Source organism: Molothrus ater, chromosome 13 (assembly GCF_012460135.2).
Source record: "Molothrus ater isolate BHLD 08-10-18 breed brown headed cowbird chromosome 13, BPBGC_Mater_1.1, whole genome shotgun sequence".
Lineage (NCBI taxonomy): Eukaryota > Metazoa > Chordata > Aves > Passeriformes > Icteridae > Molothrus > Molothrus ater.
In genome coordinates, this window is record NC_050490.2 from 12572120 (window position 1) to 12588549 (window position 16430).

Genomic DNA, 16430 nt, shown 5'->3' on the forward strand with positions numbered 1-16430 from the left:
CAAATTCACAGCTCCAAGGAGCCGGGACTTCCTGCCAAAGACAATTTATTGCATTTCTAGAAGAACACAGCAGAGAAATCAGTGTCCTTACAGCACGCACAAACCCTCTCCCAATACACTGCTTTCCCAGGGCACAAAGAGAAGGGTTTGGGAGAGGCAGGGAAAAGCCTCCCAGCAGCAGAGGGGTCAGCGAGCCCCTTTCCCCAGCTCCTTTCCTCCCCGGGGACAGGCAGCCCTACAGAAGGAGTGGCTTGGGAAGGCTCGCGGTGCAATTCCCATCCTGGGAACGAGCCCCGCGCTTGGCTTTTCCCAGGCACAGCCTGTACAGCGCCCGCCCGCACAAGAGAAACAAACGGCTGGGATGGCTGAAAGGCTGTGGGGGAGAGGGCTGTGAGCACGGCTGTTCAAAAGCACGGCACGGGGGATGGGAGGCACCAGCCCTCACCAAATTCTCCAGGATCGCCGGTGCCCTGGGCTCTGATACACACGCGGGAACTGCCAGTGCCTCCCCAGTGCAGAAAGCCCCACCTCTCCAGCTCATGGGTGCTCCAGGGTTACTGAAGAGGATCCTGATGAGGGTTAAACAGGAATAAGGATCCCAGAGTAGGAGTGGAGAGACAGAGAGTCATGTGCTGTACAAGAGCAGGATGTTCTCCCTAATTGCTGACAGCCTGGGCAGCTCCTGCTACAGGAGCCAGGGATGCTGCTGCCTGGAGCTTTGGCAAAATCCCCCCCGTGGTTTCCAGTGTTGGAGGATGGAAGGAGAAAGCAGGAGGCACCTAAAGAGCTGGTAGAGCAAAGAGATGAGACTGTCCCACGGCAGAGCCAAGAGGAACCCACTACAGTCCTCAGCTGCACTGGCTGTGCGAGGCAGGACACGCAGACCCTTGACACGAGGAGGACAGCAAGGAACTGTCATACTTATGGAAAGCCACACACCATGTCCATGGGCACTCAGCGAGGAGGCCTGGCCCAGCTGGGCAGCACAGAGAGCAGCAACAGCCGTGCAGGAGCTCAGAGGGAGTCTGTTCGCTTTCGGGCAAACACAGCCGACATGGTCTTGACGATGCCCCGGATCCCTGTGCCCTTCTTCATGGCCAGCTTGGTGTCTGGGATGAGCTTGGCCAGTCCATGGAAGACCATGAGGGCCCCGTGATAAGCCTCAGCGGCAGAGACCTCATAGAAACCGCAGTCTAAAGAGAGGGCCAGGAGCCGGCCCTCCTCGCTGGACACCACCCGCTGGTGGTGCAGGTCCCGCTTGTTGCCCACAATGACAATGGGCACCTTCTCCTGGCTCTGCCCCTCCTTGGCAGCCTTGATGAACTGCACTTTGAGGGGCAGGATGTTGAAGCTGGCACGGTCACAGATACTGTAGACCAGGACAAAGCTGTCTGCCCACTGGATTCGCTTCTCCTCTGAGGAGCCATCCTCTGCCTGCTCCTGTGGGGAAAGAGAAAAGGAAGGGTTGTTTTATTGGGCTCCCTCCCTCCAGGCCTGCCTGATGGAAGAGGGCAATCCTGAGCCTGTCAGGACAGGGACAGCTAGAGAACAGCAAAAGGGCAGAAAGAGGAGTACCAAGGAGGGCAGAGCAGCACCTGGCAGAACTAACCAAGGGGGGACGATTCAGCTTTCAGCATCACACCCTAATCCTAACCCTCACCCAGCTGCCAAGCACTGCAAGCTGTAGGTGATAACACTGTGGGGACCTCAGAGCAGCACCTCTCTTTCTTTACCACAGTCCTGTACTCCCATCAGTGCTTCAGCTCCAGTGTCCTCAGCCAGAGGGCCATGGGCAATGGTAACTATTGCTACCCTGTCAGCAGCATTGCTGTCCTGTGCTTGGCAGCTGAGAAGAGTTCAGTCACTTATGAACCCACTGATTTGAAACTCTTGCTCAACTGGACCTCCCAGCCTGTGGTTCCCCATAGGTAACTTCCAGTAAAGGGGTTTTTTTTCCCTGGGGTAGAAAGGGGTGCTAGGAGTGGAGCTCTCTCACCTGGGAATTGGGGACGTCCCAGATGTGTAAGAGAATCTCTCGGCCATCCACAGTCAGGTTGTGGCTGTAGATGAATTCTGTGCCCCCAAAAAGAAAGAAAAATCGTCATCTTCATGGTGTCACCAGCTGCCACCCTGGACCTTTCGCAACCCAGAGAAGCAGCTCTGGAGCAAAGAGATGGGTCACTGAACAAATACAACACTGAGCCCCTGGGAGCAGGCAGATGCTCTGGAGAAAGGCAGGAGAGGATGGGCTGCAATGAAATCCCACAGGCAGAAAAGCAGGGTTGTCTCTGGATCCCAGTCCCTGCTGAGAACTGGCCTGGCCTGGCCTGGCACTCACCCATGTCTCCGTACTCTCCAATAAAGCGCCGGGTCAGGAAACGCACGGTCAGAGCTGCAGGCGGAAGGACAGGAATCATCAGAATAACCCCAAACCTGGAGGATTCTCCTTTCTAAATCCAGAGCAGAGTCAGGCACCATGCCCTTGTAAACTCCTACCAGCAGCAACGACCTCTGAGTCTCCCCAGCCACCAGCAGGTCTGTGAGTGCAGCAGAGGCACAGCAGGAACCAAAGCATCTGCACGATCCGGAGCATCAGCAAACTGCAGCTCAGTGGAAAATACCTTCCCTTGCCATTCCCCGGCTGGCTACGAGGTTGTGCTCAGCTTCCCCACCTTGAATCACAGCTGCACCCCAGGGCTCAGCCCCACCTCACCAATTCACTCCATGGGCTGCTCCCTGCTACTGTTCCTCCAAACACTGCTGCAGTTTTCAGCCAGCTACAGTTCACGGTCAGTTCTCACCTGATTTCCCTACGTTGTCTGCTCCCATGACAAGGACGTTTGCTTCCATCTTCAGGGCAGCGGGGCCAGGCACCTCCATGAGGGCAGGGTGGTCGGGGGTGAAGCTGGTGCTGCGGCGCAGCGGGAGCCGGAGCCCCATGCCGAGCGTGGCCGAGCCCTCGCACGGTCCCAGCCGTGTGTACAGCCCGGCTCGGCACAGCCGACAGCCCAGCGCTTCCCACGGCACCCGGGGGACCCACGAGGCCCATACCCCTCCCCGCAGCCGCAGGGGCGGTGCACAGGGAACTGCAGGCAGCCGGATGAAAAACTTTGTCATCGCTCAGAGTGTCCTGAACATACGTCAGTGGCTGAGCCGGCCCTGCCAGCCCCCAGCGCGGCGGGCGGCCGGGAAGCACCAGCTGTCGGCACCAGCTGCTCCCAAACCGCATCCCAGGAGGGACCCACGCCCCCACCCCAAAGCACTTTGTGCCTCGGCAGGGCCGCGCAGCCCCTTGTCCCTTCCCCACAGTGATCGTGGGAATGTCACCGGGAGTGTCACCGCTGCTGGGCTGTCTCGTCAGGGATGAAGCGGCTGATGAGAGTCCCGTGCGGCTGGCGGAGCATCTCATAGGGTGGCCGAACTTTATTTCACCAGCGATGGAACACTTCACGATTAACGGAGCGCTGCCTCGCATGTGACGAAGCATCTCACGAGGGACGGAATCCCCTGCGAGTGAGTGAGTGATGAAACATCCCAAGAGTGATGGAGCTTCTCTGGAGTACCGGGGAGCCGCCGCGCAACTCCTGCAGCCGCGGGCGTCTCCCGCTCCCCCCGGCTGCTCTCCCCGGCGTGCGGCGAGGACCGGCCGCATCCTCCGTTCCCGACCGACCGCATCCTCCGTTCCCGACCGAGCGCATCGTCCTCCCTCCCCGACCCTCCGCATCCTCCCGACCGACTGCATCCCCTCCCGGGCCCGCATCCTCCTCCCTGCCCTGCCCGGCCCGCCGGGAGGAGCCGCTGACGCCATCGCGGCGCGCCGGGCGCGGCCATGGCGGCGGAGGCGGCGGTGGTGCGGGTGGCGGTGCGGGTGCGGCCGCTGCTGCCCCGGGAGGCGCTGCGGGGACACCGGCCCTGCCTGCGGAGCGATGCCGCCACCGGCGAGGTGGAGCTGGGCCGCCGCCGGTTCCGCTTCGCCGCCGTGCTGCCCGAGGCGGCGGGGCAGGCGGCCGTGTACCGGGCCTGCGTCCAGCCGCTGCTGCGCGCCTTCTTCCGCGGCTTCAACGCCACCGTCTTCGCCTACGGACAGACCGGCTCCGGCAAGACCTACACCATCGGGGAGGCCAGCGTCGGTGAGTCTCGCCGGGACCGGCGGCTCCGTGCCTGCCAGCATCCCTGCTCCGACAGCATCCCTGCTCCACCAGCATCCCTGATCCGACAGCATCCCTGCTCCACCAGCATCCCTGCTCCAACAGCATCCCTGCTCCACCAGCATCCCTGTCCCGCCAGCATCCTTGCTCCACCAGCATCCTAGCTCCATCAGCATCCTTACTCCACCAGCATCCTTGTCCCACCACCATCCCTGCTTCTCCAGCATCCCTGCTCCTCCAGCATCCCTGTCCTGCCAGCATCCCTGCTCAGCCAGCATCCTTGCTTTACCCAAACCCAACTGCATCATCATCGTCTCCATCACTTCCAGTTTCACTCCCAAACAGCCCTTCCACCCTGCCAGCCCCTCCAGCTCAAGCCAGCCTCCCCCCACCAACCCACCCTCAGCAGCCTTTCCTTTCCCCCTACCTATGTTGCTGTAGCCACCCCCCAGAGGTGTGTCTCCACACCCTTGAGATCACAGTGTCTAGGTTTCTCCTCTTTCACTGCAGGACAAGTGGCAGGATCTGGTCCTCCACCAGCTCTGGAGGTGGTGGTGATAGTCCTAGGTCCTGAAATAAACCTGAAGGACAGGGAGGTTTGCAAGTGTTAATCCTGTTTGTTTCTTTATATGGAGGAAATGAAGAAAAAGACAACTTTTTCATTCTGGCTTAATGGCATTGTGATTTCTAACAGAGGATGTGCTGTAAACATTTCAGTCATCTTTAGTTAATTGCATAATTTGTAAACTCTAAATTGTTTCATACTTTTAACGTACATCTGTTTTCAGTCTCCCAGTTCAGGCTATCATTGCACCAAATTTGAGAATTGCCATTTTACATGGCTGTTGGAGACAAAAAGAAAAACATTTAAAATTCAGTAGAGTGCTGTGGCCAGATACAAGCAAGCTACAAGCACAAAAAAAAAAAAAAAAAAGAAAAAGAAAAGCTTCTCGCAGTTGGGAAAAGTTGTGGAGTCATGCTGGCTTCAAAGGACAGCACACTGCAGCTGCAGGCATGGTGTCTGATACTCACTGAAATGCCGAGGTGCTTTTTCCTTCTTGAGGAAGGGCTGGAACCACGCAGCTTTGCTGGAATCCAGCAGAGCAGTGGGGTAGGATTTGCCCAGAGGTCTCGTGGCATGTTTAACCCAGGCTGCGAGGGCTGAGCTGTGGGACAGTTGTGAGGCTGCTCCTTTCCAGCTGACGTGTGTTGCAGGCAGGCTTCTGACCTCAGCTCTGTCCCCAGCCAGCATGGGCTCCCTGGATGCTCCACGGGTGTGTGTCTCTCTTTGCTAGCTTCCATCAATGAGGATGAGCAGGGCATCATCCCACGAGCCATGGCTGAGACCTTCAGGCTCATCGATGAGAATGACCTGATCGACTACACGGTCCGAGTGTCCTACCTGGAAGTGTACAAGGAGGAGTTCCGGGACTTGCTGCAGGTGGATACAGCCAGCAAAGACATCCAGATCCGGGAGGATGACAAGGGGAACATTGGTATGTGTGCCTGTGCACAGGCTCTTTTTCTCCTCATGTTGGAGGCCAGAGCTGGGTTATCTGTCCATGAAGGCAGAGCCAGGTCTTCCCCCTCCATCCCCTTGTCTCCTGCAGCAGTTTGCTGTGCTTAATCTGGAAAGCTGGTCTGGGCCAAGCCCAGTACAGGCAGGGTGACAGCACCAGGCTGTGCAGAGGAGCTGCGTCCTCGGGCAGCCTATCCCTCCCAGCTGTGGGATTCACATTCTCTGAATCTGAGAGGAGCAGTGAGAGGAGCAGAGAAAAGAATGATCAAAACAATTCTTATCTCATTGGCTGCTCCTGTGTTGTGCCAAAGTAGAATGCAGTGTGGAGATTGTTTACCCAGAGTGATGGTGTTTTGTTTCCTTGGCCTATCAGGGCCAAGCATGTGTCCTGACTGTCGGTCAGGAGACAGTCACAAGACTTTGTTCAGTTGAGTTGAGTGCTTGTGCAGTTTCAGTTTAGATGTAGTGTAATATAGTGTAATAGAATAATACAGTATAATAAAGTAATTAATTAGCCTTCTGATGTCAGTGGAGTCAGATGCATCATTCTTCCCTTCGACGGGGGTCTCCTGCTTTTCCAATACCCACCCACAGCTGCCTTTGCTTTGCAGTGCTCTGCGGGGTGAAGGAGTCAGAAGTGGAAGGGCTGGACGAGGTGCTGAGCCTGCTGGAGATGGGGAACACAGCCAAGCACACGGGAGCCACGCACATCAACAGGCAGTCGAGCCGCTCGCACACCATCTTCACGGTGACCATGGAGCAGCGGCGCGGCGCCGGCCGCCTGCCCCTGCACCGCCAGCCCCCTGCCGTGCCTGCCGCCGGACAGGTCCTGGTCTCCAAGTTCCACTTCGTGGACCTGGCGGGCTCAGAGCGGATTGTGAAGACGGGAAACACAGGGGAGAGGCTGAAGGAGAGTATCCAGATCAACTGTGGCCTCCTGGCCTTGGGCAACGTCATCAGTGCCTTGGGAGATCCTCGGAGAAAGACCACCCACATCCCATACAGGGACTCCAAAATCACCAGGTACCACTGGGAGCAGGACCCCGCACGTCTCATGGGCTCAGCTTACAGGTCTGACCTCTCTGCAGGTCATCATGTAGGGAATCTCGAGGAGCAATGAGGCCAGGATAGGAATGCAGGCCTAGGTCGTTGCAGTGTTACAGACAGTGAGGCTTGCATGAGTTATGCTGCTAAAGCTGAGATGAGGTGTTGCTGTGGGTTATCCTGCTCTTCTTGCCAGTTAGGGAATAAAAAATACTCCCAGTAGGCTTGTTTAATGGTCCACAGTTAGTTCTTAGCTTGAGCACGTGGCCTTTGCAATCTCCAGCAGGACCCCTGGCAGCACATACGTAGCAGTGATCACAGAGTCAGGGAGCTCCCAGCTTCAGGAGTTATTTGGATGGAGACTTGCCGTGGTGCAAACTGTTAATCCTCTGCTTAATGATTCCGTTCACCTCACTGATGCCAAACCAGCTACAGAGCAAGGACATTATTTTCCTTGGGCTCAACCTCTGAAAAGGGTTGAAAACCTTCTGTTTCCTGTGTTGAAAACCTTCTGTTTCCTTTGTATTTCTGCCATTTTAATCCCTGTGCTCTTCCTTAGGATCCTGAAAGACTCCCTGGGGGGGAACGCCCAGACCGTGATGATAGCCTGCATCAGCCCCTCATCCTCTGACTTCGACGAGAGCCTCAACACGCTGAACTACGCCAGCCGGGCTCAGAACATCCAGAACAAGGCGGTGGTGAACTGCCGCAGGGAGACGGAGCACATCGAGGAGCTGCACCTGCAGATCAAGAGCCTGCAGAAGGCGCTGGAGCAGCGGCAGCGCTCGGAGACGCGCACCATCCACCGCTCGGGCAGCGCCAAGCGCGGCGCGCCCGACGCCACGGCCCGGCTGCAGGCCGAGTGCGCCCATTACCGCACCTGCACCGACGCCGCGCACCGCCTGCTCTCCGAGCTCCAGGAGGACAGCAACCTCAGCCTGGAGCAGATCCTGCGCGTCAAGGAGTGGCTGTGCGCCGTGGAGAGCCAGAGGAGCGAGCTGACCTCGGCCGGCCTGGACAGCGGCATTGAGAGCACCTCCATGGAGGACCAGGGACAGGAGGCACAAGGGTCAAAAGTGGCAAAAGGCCAGGTGATAGTGGGGTGTTAGAGCTCTCTGAGGTGGGGTTCATCTCGTGGCCACAGCAGCCCCAGCATAGCATGATGGAAGGGTCAGGAGAGGGAGGGGAGGAGAAGTAACCTGTCCAAGAGGCTCTAGGGAGGCAGAAGGACATGGTCCTCACAGCAGGCAGGGAAAAACTAGGACTAGGACTCTCAGCTGCAGCTGAGAGATTTATTACATAGGAAGAATCTGGGTCTGCAGAGCTGTTGAGTCCTTGCAGAGATAGGAAGAGAAGGACAAATGCTGAGGCTGCCTCTCTTTTATTTTGGAGAGCAGGTGAGCACTGAGAAGTGTGAGTCCATCAAAGATGAGCAGGTGGCCAAGTTACAGAGGCAAGTGGAACGCCTGGAGGAGGAGAACCGTGATTTCCTGGCTGCCCTGGAGGATGCTATGGAACAGTATAAGCTGCAGGTATTTCTGGGCTCTGCTCTCTTTGTCGGGACCTGTCCCACTCCTCTCCTTCCTGCCCAGGGGTGCTCAGCCCAACTTTCAGGTTCTTCTGCAGTGGGTCTCAGATCAACATGTATGTAACCACATTTTTCTCATTGTTTCCTCATTGTTTCCTAGAGTGACAAACTGCAGGAGCAGCAGGATAAGATCTCAGAGCTGCACGTGCGCTTGGAGATGGCAATGCCAAACCTGTGTGTGCCAGGACTGCTGGAAAATCTTCACCTGGTCACTGCCAGCCAGAGACCTCACACAGCCCCACTGGATGCTGCCCCATCCCATGGCTTTGGTGGGGTTCCCTCAGGGCTGCTTCCTGAGCAGAGTGGAAGAGCTCTCTGCAAGAAGGTGAGGGCATAAGGCTGTGCCACTGAAGAACTGCTGCCTCTTCACTTGGCTGCTCTCCACTGTAGGAGAGCTTCTGCCCTGCTGTTCAATGTGATCCTTTATCAGAGGTGTAGTTCAGAGGACTGTGCTCAGTGTTCAAATCCAGAGTTTTACAACTCTGGCAAAAACAGCCCAGTTTCAAAACTGAGGCTTTTGCTTTCATGTTGTGGGTGAGTCCCAGAATTGTTCAGTGTTTGAGCAGAAGAAGCACAGGCAGCTGGGTCTGGCAATACACCGGTTCTCCTGAAAATACACTCAATCCATTTTGTTGCTTTTATGTCTAGCAGTGATGTTCAGCTGGGAGCTGCTTTTTCCAACACTGGCTCTCACACAGCTTGTTTCCTCTCTTTCCAATTCTGTGCCCAGAAGCTCAGCAGCAGCTCCTCCTTGCAGAAAGAGGAACTGGCAGGCTGGCACCCGAACCATGCACAGCACCCAGCTGGTGATCCTGAGGTCAGAGAGGTGGTGCTGAGGAGGGAGCTCAGCCAGGACTCAGAGAAGCCATCAGAACTGTCCTCAGGAGAGGAGATGGAGGAATGGGAACAGAAACGGTCCCTGTCCCAGTGCCGGTGAGTTGGGGCTGTCCCAGCCAGCTGTCCCTGTGCCATGTCCCTGTCCCTGGCTGTGACCTGGCTGCCCCACCTCTGCAGCTCAGCTCTCGAGTCTGATGTAGGGCAAATGCTGCCTGTGGGGTCAGTGATGCTGCTGATACACCTTACTGCTCCATGGGGAGCTCATTACCATCATTCCTGACCACACCTGTTGTTTCCATCTCCTTCTGAAGCCTGTGGATCATGAGGGTCCTTACTGGGAACAGCTTTAGGAGTACCCAGACCAAACTGATTAATTTGCTTCTCCTTCTAGAAATGGGATCCAAAATTGGAGCAAGAAAGAGATTTTCAAGTTGAGTGAGGAGCCAAGTGGAGGCAATGCCCACTCAATTCTGGAGGAGCAGCTGGAGCTGTCAAAAGGCAAGTAGCAACCGTAGGTTGTTGACAATCTTCCATGGGCTGGTGGTGCTTCACTGGGAGATCTTGGTGTCCCACCTGGATGTGCCCAGAGGACAAAAATGGAGCAAAAATGGAAGCCAGCTGCTTTTGTTAGGGAGAAACTTGAACTCTTAGGGTCTGGCAAGGGTGTATGTTATGGTAGAACCTTCAGGTGACTCTGGGCAATGCTGTGCCAGACTCTGCCTACAGATCCAAGATCAGATTGTCCTTCTGTCGCCCATCTGCTAAGATAGGACTTTCCTGACCTGGGAATCTGTGTTCCAGAGGTCTATGGGAAGCGGGAGTCACTGCTTGGCTGCCGGGAGCGCCTGCCAGGGAAGGGCTCTGAGTGGAGGCTGGTGCAAGCACAGCAGAAGATCCGAGAGCTGGCGATCAACATCCGTATGAAGGAGGAGCTGATCACGGAGCTCATTAAGACAGGTACAGAGCTACTGGCAGGAATATGCACCCATTTCCCATGAAACCTCCTCCTAGTTGTGGTGCTTAGTCTCTCCTTCCATCCTCATCTTCTCTGCCTGTGTTGCTTGTGCTCAGTCTCTTCTCCTAAAAGCAGCAGGGCCTTGTTTCTCCATCCCTCCAGCTGACAGAAACCCAACCCACTGGTTTGTTCCTTCTCTGCAGTGGCTGAGGGAAAGGGAACATTCAGTCTCTGTGGCCAAAAATACTTGGGGAGAGGGAGGAAGGGTCAGGATCCTGGCTGTGAGAGAGGGGGCTGTGTTGCAGGCAAGGATGCCCAGGCTCTGAACAAGCAGTACAGCCAGAAGATCAGTGAGCTGGAGCAGGAAGCAGAGCAGGTGCGGGCAGAGCTGAGCGACAGCCAGAAGCAGCTCCAGGAGCTGGAGGCCAAAGAGCTGTGGGACCCTGGGGAGAAGCGCAAGCTGCAGGAGTACCGCACACGCCTGGCGGCCGTGCGGAGCAAGGCACAGGTGAGGGGGAAAGGCTGAGCAGGGCAGAGCTGGGGGCATCTCTGCAGAGAGAGGAGATGCCAAGGGTGGGTTTCACCCCGTGGCAGGTTCTGTGCAAGAAGAAACAGGCGACAGAGAGGCTGGTGTCGCTGTCGGCGCAGAGCGAGAAGCGCGTGCAGGAGCTGGAGAGGAACATCCAGCTGATGCGGCGGCAGCAGGGGCAGCTGCAGCGGCGGCTGCGCGAGGAGAGCGAGCAGAAACGGCGGCTGGAGACAGAGGTGAACAAGGGACAGCACCGAGTCAAGGTAGGAGAGGGCAGGAGCAGCTGTGCTGCTGTGGGGTTTGTGAGGGTGATGCTGGCTGGGCTCTGATGTGGTCCGTGGTTGTCTTGGAGAGCATGGAGACAGCTCTATCCAAAGAGCTAGAGGAGAACATAATCTCTTCCTCAGCCCCTGGGCAAACACAGCCCACTCCTTCCATGCTCAGGGCTGCTCTTTCACACACAGGAACTGGAACTGAAGCATGAGCAGCACCAAAAAATCCTGCGCATCAAAACAGAGGAAATTGCAGCTTTCCAGAGGAAGCGGCGGAGCGGCAGCAACGGTTCTGTGATCAGCCTGGAGCAGCAGCAGGTACAGACAGCAAGCCTGCCTCTGCTTCCCTGTTCAGTGGGGATGCTTGGCAGACTGCAAGCTGAGGGAGACATCTGAAAACAGAGACCTGAGCCCATCCTGCCCTTGAGAAGGACAATCCATGTCATTTGCATCTAGTAGCAGAGGGCTTAAGATCTTTTCTTACCCCAGAAACAGGATCTGATCTAAATCCCAGCATTGGTAAAGAAGTTTTGTCTGTTTGCAGAAGGGTGGTGAGAGATGTGCCCTCTTAAGAACTCCCTGACAGCTGGGAATTTAGTTTAGCTCTGCCTCTTGGAGGAGCTAGAAGGATAAAACCATAAAAGTCTGGGCTGTGGGGGTTAGCAGAGATGGAATAAGGACCCTTGTTCAGATCTCAACCCCTCTCCTCTTTAGTCCAGCAGTCCTGGGCATTGCTGCTGCTGTCTGCACACACACCTTTTGCTTCTCCCTCCATCAGAAAATTGAAGAACAGAAGAAGTGGCTGGACATGGAGATGGATAAAGTTCTCGAGCAGCGCCAGGCCCTGGATGAGCTGGAAGATGAACTGAGGAAGCGGGAAGCTATTGTGGCCAAAAAGGAAGCCCTGCTGCAGGAGAAGAATGGCCTGGAGAGCAAAAGGCTGCGCTCCAGCCAGGTAAGATAAGAGTGTGACACCTCAACCCTTTGCTTGATTTCCAGCAGAGGTGGAGGCTGGAAGACCTGGGTGCCATCCTGGGTCTGGCTGCAGGCCAGGATGAGTGGGTGTTGGGAAGTGGGTAGGAAGTCTTGTCTCTCTGAAAGAGTCTGAGCTTGTTGGTTTGGTAGGTTTGGTAGCCCTTGGTCTGCTGGGGGGGGTCACTTGACCTAGAGAGGGAGTAGAACAGGGCTGAGGGCCTGACTTGCCTTGGGAGCAGATCCCCTTGAGCATGCTCTGCTGCAGGCCCTGACAGATGACATAGTGCGCGTGTCCAGCCGCCTGGAGCACCTGGAGAAGGAGCTGAGCGAGAAGAACGGGCAGCTGCGCCACGGCAGCGCCCAGGACCAGCAGCAGATCCGCCAGGAGATCAACAGCCTGCGCCAGGAGAAGGACCAGCTGCTCAAACAGAGGCTGGAGCTGGACAACAAGCTGCGTCAGGGCACGCTGCTGTCCCCAGAGGTACCTCTGCTGGGGCTGGGGAGCAGGAGCCTGTAGGAGAGAAGTAAAGATTGAGCATGAGGTTGTTGGCAGATGCTCCCCCACATCCCAAACTGTGCATGTCCCAGCTCTCACCAGCACTGTTGACATGACAAGCAAGGCTAGGGCAGGGTGAGACAGAGCAAACCCTTTGCTCCCTGGTAACTACAGCTCTGCCCTGGCAGGAAGAACGGATCTTGTTCCAGCTGGATGAGGCAATTGAGGCTCTGGATGCAGCCATTGAGTACAAGAATGAGTCCATCACGTGCAGGCAGCGAGTCCTGCGGGCCTCGGCCAGCTTGCTGTCGCAGTGTGAGATGAACCTCATGGCCAAGCTCAGCTACCTCTCCTCCTCTGAGACACGAGCTCTGCTCTGCAAGTACTTTGACAAGGTGGGACACAACTGCCCTCTGTGCTGGTGGCAGTTGTATTTCACTTACTGGCTGTTAGTGATTGCATTATTAGCCACCCAGAACACATAATAAACATAACACAGCTTGAATGTACTTGTTAACAGAAATGATGACCTGACCACACTGCTGTTTTCCTCAGTTTCAAGCTTTCTCTTTGCATCATATTCCTGTAAAGTAAGGCCACAGAGCCACAGCACCGTGACCCTAGCTGGAAGAGGGGCTAAGTAGTTATAGGATGCATGGATCCCTGCAGTGGCTCTGCCACATCAGTGCAGCCACACCTTGCTCTTCCCTCCACAAGGCAGCTCTGACATCCCAGCACTACTAACCTTTGTAGGCTGTACCACCAAACTAACATGACTGGGGCTCGGTGGAGCTGGAAATCTTCCCAGGCATGAAGGAGCTGAAGAGTTCCTTGCTCTTGGGCCCTGGCCAGGTGGTGACACTGCGAGAGGACCAGCACAGGCAGCACATTGCCTTCTCAGAGCTGGAGATGCAGCTGGAGGAGCAGCAGCAGCTGGTGTTCTGGCTGGAGGCGGCCGTGGAGCGGCAGCGGCTGGAGATGGACCGCCAGCTCACCCTGCAGCAGAAGGAGCACGAGCAGAACATGCAGTTACTGCTGCAGCAGAGCCGTGGTAACCCCCAGCTCTCCAGATGGGCAGCAGTGCTACTGCTTTTGTCTTTCTCAGAGCTCCCAGGCTGAAATAGCCTTGTTTTTGTTTGTAGAGCACATGGATGAGGGGCTGGCCAGCAGCAAGCTGCAGTACGAGGCGAGGATTCAAGTGCTGGAAAAGGAGCTGAGCCGTTACATGTGGGCAAACCAGGAGCTGAACCAGAGACTGAGTAACATGAACCTCCATCCTGGACAGACCAAAGGTGAGAGGAGACCCAGGCACGGGCTTTGCTGTTCCTGCCAAGTTAAAACGGAGGCTCAATTCCCACAACTGGCACTGACAGCTTGGAGCAGTCCAGAGCAGTGCATGTGCAGGTCCTTCAGCAACTGCTGTACAGGCACTAATTTTGATGATGAAAGTCCTGATACTCTGCTCACTGTACCCTCAATTTTTCCCAGCAGGGATGGAGAGAAGCATTTATGGGGCTGGGGACAGAGCTGCCCCTGAGCTTGGCACCTGTGAGGAATTCAGCCTCAGGGAGCAGCCCGTGCCTCCAGCTGCCGCTGAAGAGATCCCTCGGGCCAGGGATGAGAGCAGGGACCTGGTGCACGCCCCTTTGCCCTCGACATGGAGGCGTTCCTCGCTGCCCAGCGACAGCCCCGGCGACCCCCGGCAGAGGGACACGGAGCACTCCCTGCTGAGAGCAGGGCAGCCCCACGAGCTGCTGCCCCCACGGAGCCTGGCTGCTGCTGCTGCTGCTCCCAAAGCCCGCCGGGAGCTGCGCAGAGCCAGCCTCAACGTCAGCCCAGTGCCTCATCACCCAGCCATGATAGACGTGAGGAAAAACCCACTCTAGAGCCAGCCTCAACGTCAGCCCAGTGCCTCATCACCCAGCCATGATAGACGTGAGGAAAAACCCGCTCTAGAGCCAGCCTCAATGTCAGCCCAGTGAGGAAAAACCCACTCTAGAGCCAGCCTCAACGTCAGCCCAGTGCCTCATCACCCAGCCATGATAGACGTGAGGAAAAACCCGCTCTAGAGCCAGGCTTAATGTCAGCCCAGTGAGGAAAAACCCGCTCTAGAGCCAGCCTCAACGTCAGCCCAGTGCCTCATCACCCAGCCATGATAAATGTGAGGAAAAACCCACTCTAGAGCCAGGCTTAATGTCAGCCCAGTGAGGAAAAACCCACTCTAGAGCCAGCCTTAACATCAGCCCAGTGCCTCATCACCCAGCCATGATTGATAGACATGAGGAAAAACCCACTCTAGAGCCAGGCTTAATGTCAGTCCAGTGAGGAAAAACCCGCTCTAGAGCCAGCCTCAACGTCAGCCCAGTGAGGAAAAACCCGCTCTAGAGCCAGCCTCAACGTCAGCCCAGTGAGGAAAAACCCACTCTAGACCCAGGCTTAATATCAGCCCAGTGCCTCATCACCCAGCCATGACAGACATGAGGAAAAACCCGCTCTAGAGCCAGGCTTAATGTCAGCCCAGTGAGGAAAAACCCGCTCTAGAGCCACCTCTAGAGCCAGCCTCAACGTCAGCCCAGTGCCTCATCACCCAGCCATGATAGACGTGAGGAAAAACTCGCTCTAGAGCCAGCCTCAATGTCAGCCCAGTGAGGAAAAACCCGCTCTAGAGCCAGCCTCAACGTCAGCCCAGTGCCTCATCACCCAGCATGACAGATGTGAGGAAAAACCCACTCTAGAGCCAGGCTTAATGTCAGCCCAGTGCCTCATCACCCAGCCATGATAGACGTGAGGAAAAAACCCGCTCTAGAGCCAGCCTCAACGTCAGCCCAGTGAGGAAAAACCCACTCTAGAGCCAGCCTCAATGTCAGCCGAGTGCCTCATCACCCAGCCATGACAGATGTGAGGAAAAACCCACTCTAGAGCCAGGCTTAATGTCAGCCCAGTGAGGAAAAACCCGCTCTAGAGCCAGCCTCAACGTCAGCCTAGTGCCTCATCACCCAGCCATGATAAATGTGAGGAAAAACCCGCTCTAGAGCCAGGCTTAAGGCTCACCTGACTCAGGGCAGGGAGCAGTGGGTATTGCTGAGCTGAGCTTGAGAGCCCTCCTGCCCCACAAGGCAGCCTGGCTGCAACCCTGTTACATTTCAGAGGTCTGAGGAAGAGAAAGATGTGATTTTTGCCATGAGTGTGTAAGGTGTGGAAGCACCAGCCTACATTCTCCATTCTGCTGCCAGCTGAGGCAGCACTGACAGGAAGCTCTGCTCCCTCAGCAGTTTGAACACTGTGAAGCAGGAGACACTTTGCTTCCAGGCCTCTTAACACTAAAAACTTGTTTACAATGTGGAATTCTCAGCTGAAGAGCTTGCTCAGCCCTGGCAGCCTCGGAGGGAGATGCTCTGCAGTCCTGCAGAATTTGTACATAGATTTTTGTAGTAACTTTGGGTTTTTTACATTTCTACTATAACTTTTCTAATAAAGCAGACTGAGTTTTATGAAATGGTGACTTGTCAGAAGGACCATTTACTCTGGGTATGTAGGACAGGAGTTGTTTAAATCTTACTGCATGGGAAGTCAGCTGCTGTCACACTTTTGGCCTAATGTTTAAATATCTGTTTTAAGTAGTCCTAGCCACATCTAGAAGGCCTCCTACATTAAATTGGCACAAGAAGAACATCTCCAGGCAGCAGAATTGTCTGAAATGTCCATGATAAAAGGAACTCTGGTTCTGCTCTTCTCTTTTCTCTAAGCTGCTTTAAGCAGGGTTTTCATATTCTTGAGAGAGATTCCAGTCTGGATTTAAGAAAGACTAAATGCAATCCTGCAGCTTAACACTGACAGCTCAGGAAGGGGGACTAAGTTTAACTCTAGCAGAGCAAGAAGTGAAAGCCCAGATATCTGCTTTAAGAAGGGCAAGGGGCTGGGGCAAAGGGGTGCTTGACCACTTGATACTAAAAACCAAGCCACTGCTTCAGCCTGAAATGAGAACAGCTACCACAGCCACTATGGAAGGAGTTACACACCAAGTTAAAAGCATTTGATATAAGAACCACCTTCTGATCTCCTACATC

General features: G+C 55.6%; 2 protein-coding genes across 2 annotated transcripts; one reads left to right on the forward strand and one right to left on the reverse strand.

Moving 5' to 3' along the window:
• Window positions 1–28: 28 nt before the first annotated feature.
• On the reverse strand, window positions 29–3697 carry LOC118690718 (ras-related and estrogen-regulated growth inhibitor-like protein). Its single transcript, XM_036389617.2, has 4 exons — window positions 2802–3697; window positions 2339–2392; window positions 1997–2073; window positions 29–1440 (listed from the first exon to the last, which is right to left on the reverse strand). Exons 1-4 carry the CDS (start codon window positions 3115–3117, stop codon window positions 1015–1017), a joined length of 873 nt encoding a protein of 290 aa, XP_036245510.1. The 5' UTR covers window positions 3118–3697; the 3' UTR covers window positions 29–1014.
• A 109-nt stretch (window positions 3698–3806) lies between these two features.
• On the forward strand, window positions 3807–14900 carry KIF7 (kinesin family member 7). Its single transcript, XM_036389918.2, has 18 exons — window positions 3807–4130; window positions 5444–5644; window positions 6279–6690; window positions 7271–7802; window positions 8109–8243; window positions 8400–8624; window positions 9030–9232; window positions 9528–9634; window positions 9938–10093; window positions 10397–10599; window positions 10686–10883; window positions 11085–11210; window positions 11671–11847; window positions 12133–12348; window positions 12552–12758; window positions 13216–13414; window positions 13506–13655; window positions 13852–14900. Exons 1-18 carry the CDS (start codon window positions 3830–3832, stop codon window positions 14247–14249), a joined length of 4146 nt encoding a protein of 1381 aa, XP_036245811.1. The 5' UTR covers window positions 3807–3829; the 3' UTR covers window positions 14250–14900.
• The last annotated feature ends 1530 nt before the right edge of the window (window positions 14901–16430 follow it).